At 31.6% G+C, this 4,230-nt stretch overlaps 1 protein-coding gene across 1 annotated transcript; it reads right to left on the bottom strand.

The window, feature by feature from the left end:
* Window positions 1-1,852: 1,852 nt before the first annotated feature.
* LOC126974537 (zinc finger protein 595-like) lies at window positions 1,853-3,948 on the bottom strand. The gene has a single exon (XM_050822059.1). It carries the CDS (start codon window positions 3,945-3,947, stop codon window positions 2,694-2,696), a length of 1,254 nt encoding a protein of 417 aa, XP_050678016.1. The 5' UTR covers window position 3,948; the 3' UTR covers window positions 1,853-2,693.
* Window positions 3,949-4,230: the final 282 nt, after the last annotated feature.

Below are 4,230 nucleotides of genomic sequence, written 5' to 3' on the forward strand. Positions count from 1 at the left end.
GTCCTCCACAGTGCGGTTTACAAGGAGCTTTCTACGTGTACAGCTTTGTAGTACGTGGAGTACTACAAAGCTGTGGAATTAACTTACTTGTGCGGTGTTTCCGGGACGATAAGACATGGGTACCTTCAAAAAAAAGCGCGTACACCTTCCTTAAAGGCCGCCAACGCTCCTGTGATTCCTCTGGTGTTGCAAGAGAGTATGGGCGGCGGTGATCACTTAACAACAGGTGACCCGAACGCTCGTTTGTCCTCCTATTCCATAAAAAAACAAAAAAACGGTACCCGAAAAGTATTTTGTTTTTATTGGGACGAAAGCAACGGAAATAGGGGTGCCTATGAAATTGCCAGTATCCTGCACCAATATATAAAATCTGTTGACGAAAGAGGCACAATAAAACACTTATTCTTTTATTGCGACTGCTGCCCATGCCAAAATAGAAATAGGGTGGTTTTGGCAATGATACACTCCACTTTACACATATGCAATAATCTTGACAGTACATGCCCATTGACTGTGTTAATGCAGTAATCGAAAATAGTTTAGAGAAAAATATCATCTATGGACCCTCGCATAGTACACTTTGTGTTTGCCACTCCTAGGAAAGAGCCCTTTCCATATGAAGTTGAAAAACTCAGCTATGAAGACTTATAAATGGTTATAGCTACAGCTGATAAATATTTTAAAGGTAATCTTGTAGGAAAAATAGGTAAAATTAGAATTGCCACCTTCAAAAAGAATCAGCCTTCAAAGATATCTGTGAAGTACACAAAGAACAAATATGTAAATTTGAGTGAAATCGAAAATCAGTCCAAAACCAAAGCCCCGCTTAGGACATCATGTTATCGCTCTCATCTCCCAATAGCCAAAATAAAATATGACTATTTAATCAAACTTTGTAACGACAATGTTATTCCAACTCAATATGAGTATATTCGTCTACCAAATTCTCTTCTCTTCTCTCTTTGCCTAAATCTGATATTGAAGATATTTCTGATAACGATAAAGCTTAATTTCTTATATATTCAATAGCTTAATAAATGTTAAAGGGAGAAGAATGATTTGTTTTCTATTTTTTCATATATTTTTATTACAAAAATAATTGTATCTAATCTTGTTAGAGTATTTAATTAGTAATGGTAAGTTAAGTTTGATTATAATTAAGTGATATCTTTATATTATTTTACTTCTTTGTAATAGATAGCTTTAAAATACAAAGGGTTTAAGAAGTTCAGAATTCTAGTGATTGTTCTGTTTACTTTACATACTATAGTTTTACGTACGGTTTTTTTTTAATTTATTTCATGTAACACGTACATAGATTTCATTTAAAACCTCATAGTCTTATTGATTTATAAATCTTCGATAAAATCTAGATCTCAATATAGGTAATTTTAGGAAAAAGCTGGAAAAATTTGGCTGGCTGTAAAAACGAAACTCAGTTCTGATTTTGAATTTTAGTGGTTAAGGTTTAGTCTTTTTTTTAATAACATTTACAGATTGTGATTTTGTCTTATTTCCATTTATTCTTTCCAAGAATTTAAGAAAGGGATTTTTTTTTACTATTGTTTTGTTAAAACTTAAAACTACATATTACGAAATACTCTATTTATGTTACAAAATAAAAGTGAAGCGATTTTTAAATGTTTTCTTTATTTTGTCTTAATTTAAGCTTTATGTAATCATTTTTTTTCGAGCCCCAAATAAAAATATTTCAGTGAAGATCGACAAACACATGGTTAAATTTATCCTGTTGATAACAGCTTATTTGAAGGTGTTTGACCAATTTTACCCAGATCATGAAAACATTGGATTCAGACTTAGGATTTTTTACCGGACTTAAAAAATACAAAAAGAAGTATAAACGATTTATTCCCTGCTTTTAATCATTTGTTTATTGTCGGTTGGTAATTTTTTCCGGTTTCTCATTTTTGTTCAAAATTTACTAAGCGACACTAACTCGTTTATAACAAAACACTATGTACATCTGTTCAATGAAGATAATAAAAGGTCTTATTAGTATTTATATGTCGTTGGAATCAAGTTAATCCAATAAACTGATATTTTTTCATCAAGTATTTTCTGAAATCACGAATTTCTTTTTGCTCTCCTGTAAAGTTACCTTCATGTCGCTTAGTAAATTTTGCTTTTCCACCGTCGATATGCAAGTTTATTTATTTATTCTTAATGATACATCAACAGTACACACATATAACAATTATACAACACTATCTAGGAAATTACATTACTGATGCGAGTAACAATATCAGATGTACACAACATTCACAGTTGCTGCTGTGACAATTATTAACTATTACATACTTATTATTACTAAATATTAACTAAATTACTAATATAATATAAAATTTAATAACAATTTAAAGTTGAATATAGACATAAAATTTAAATTAAACTTATTAAAATACAGCAATTTTCGACGAAACAGAACATATCCTCACCTGATTGTTTGAAGCTGTTACAATATTCATCGCACTTTGCATCACGCGAAAAGCATGCTTTTCACCAGTGTGTACTCTTTTGTGTCTCTTCAATGTGGTAAGAGCTTCAATCAATCAGTGATTGAAGCTCTTACCACATTCATTTTCACATTCATCACAAGAATATGGCTTTTCACCAGTATAAAATCCATTATGTATCTTCAAATCTCTTGAATGATCGAAGCTCTTACCACATCATTACAAGATAATAGCTTTTACACCAGTGTGTATTCCATTGTGTCTCTTCAATGCACTTGAACTATTGAAGCTCTTACCACATTCATCACAAGTATATGGCTTTTCACCAGTGTGTATTCTACTGTGTACCTTCAATCCACTTGAACAATTGAAGCTCTTACCACATTCATTACAAGAATATGGCTTTTCACCAGAGTGTATTCTATTGTGTTTGTTCAATGCACCTGATTGATTGAAGCTCTTACCACATACTTTACAAAAATATGGCTTTTCACCAGTATGTATCTTATTGTGTGTATTCAACGGACTTGATCCATTGAAGCTCTTACCACATACTTTACAAGAGTATGGTTTTTCCCCAGTGTGTATTCTATTGTGTATCTTCAATGTACCTGATTGGTTGAAGCTCTTACCACATACTTTACAAGAATATGGCTTTTCACCAGTATGAAATCTATTATGTATCTTCAAATCTCTTGATTGATTGAAGCTCTTACCACATACTTTACAGGTATATGGCTTTTCACCAGTGTGTTTTTTATTGTGTCTCTTCAACGCACCTGATTTTTTGTAGCTCTTACCACATTTATCACAAGAATATGGCTTTTCACCAGTGTGTATTCTATTGTGTATCTTCAACGCACCTGATTGATTGAAGCTCTTACCACATACTTTACAAGAATATGGCTTTTCACCAGTATGTAATAAATTGTGTCTCTTCAATGCACCTAATTGACTGAAGCTCTTAGCACATTCTTTACAAGAATAGGGCTTTTCACCAGTGTGAAGCCTTTTGTGTATCTTTAAATCAGCTGATTGATTGAAGCTCTTACCACATTCATTACAAGAATATGGTTTTTCACCAGTGTGTATTCTATAGTGAATCTTGAACATACCTAATTGATTGAAACTCTTACCACATACTTTACAAGAATATGGCTTTTCACCAGTGTGAAGCCTTTTGTGTATCTTCATATCAGCTGATTTATTGAAGCTCTTACCACATTCATTACAAGAATATGGTTTTTCACCAGTGTGTATTCTATTGTGTATCTTCAACGTACCTGATTGATTGAAGCTCTTACCACATACTTCACAAGAATATGGCTTTTCACCAGTATGTATTTTATTGTGTCTCTTCAAATCACTTGAACGATTGAAGCTTTTACCACATTCATTACAATAATATGGCTTTTCACCAGTATGTCTTCTATTATTTTTCATCAAATCATTAGATTGATTGTATTGTTGCATTAATATCTTTTTTTTACTTTTATTATGCTTGATATATGCTTCACCTGTAAGATGAAATATATTAATGTTATATTTAAAAAAATATTACAACATATTTTTGGAAAATTTTATAACTTAGCAGATTTTGATTAATTTGTGTTTGGTCTAATAGCAACTTCATTGAGTATTCTTAGACTAGAATTGCAGATATGCTTCTTCGCTTTTTCAAGAATCTTTTTTGTCAATTTATTAGGATTTTCTAATTTATGAACGTTCTTAAATTGTATTTTTATAACATAGGTAG

The sequence above is a fragment of the Leptidea sinapis genome, chromosome 2 (genome assembly GCF_905404315.1).
Source record: "Leptidea sinapis chromosome 2, ilLepSina1.1, whole genome shotgun sequence".
NCBI lineage: Eukaryota > Metazoa > Arthropoda > Insecta > Lepidoptera > Pieridae > Leptidea > Leptidea sinapis.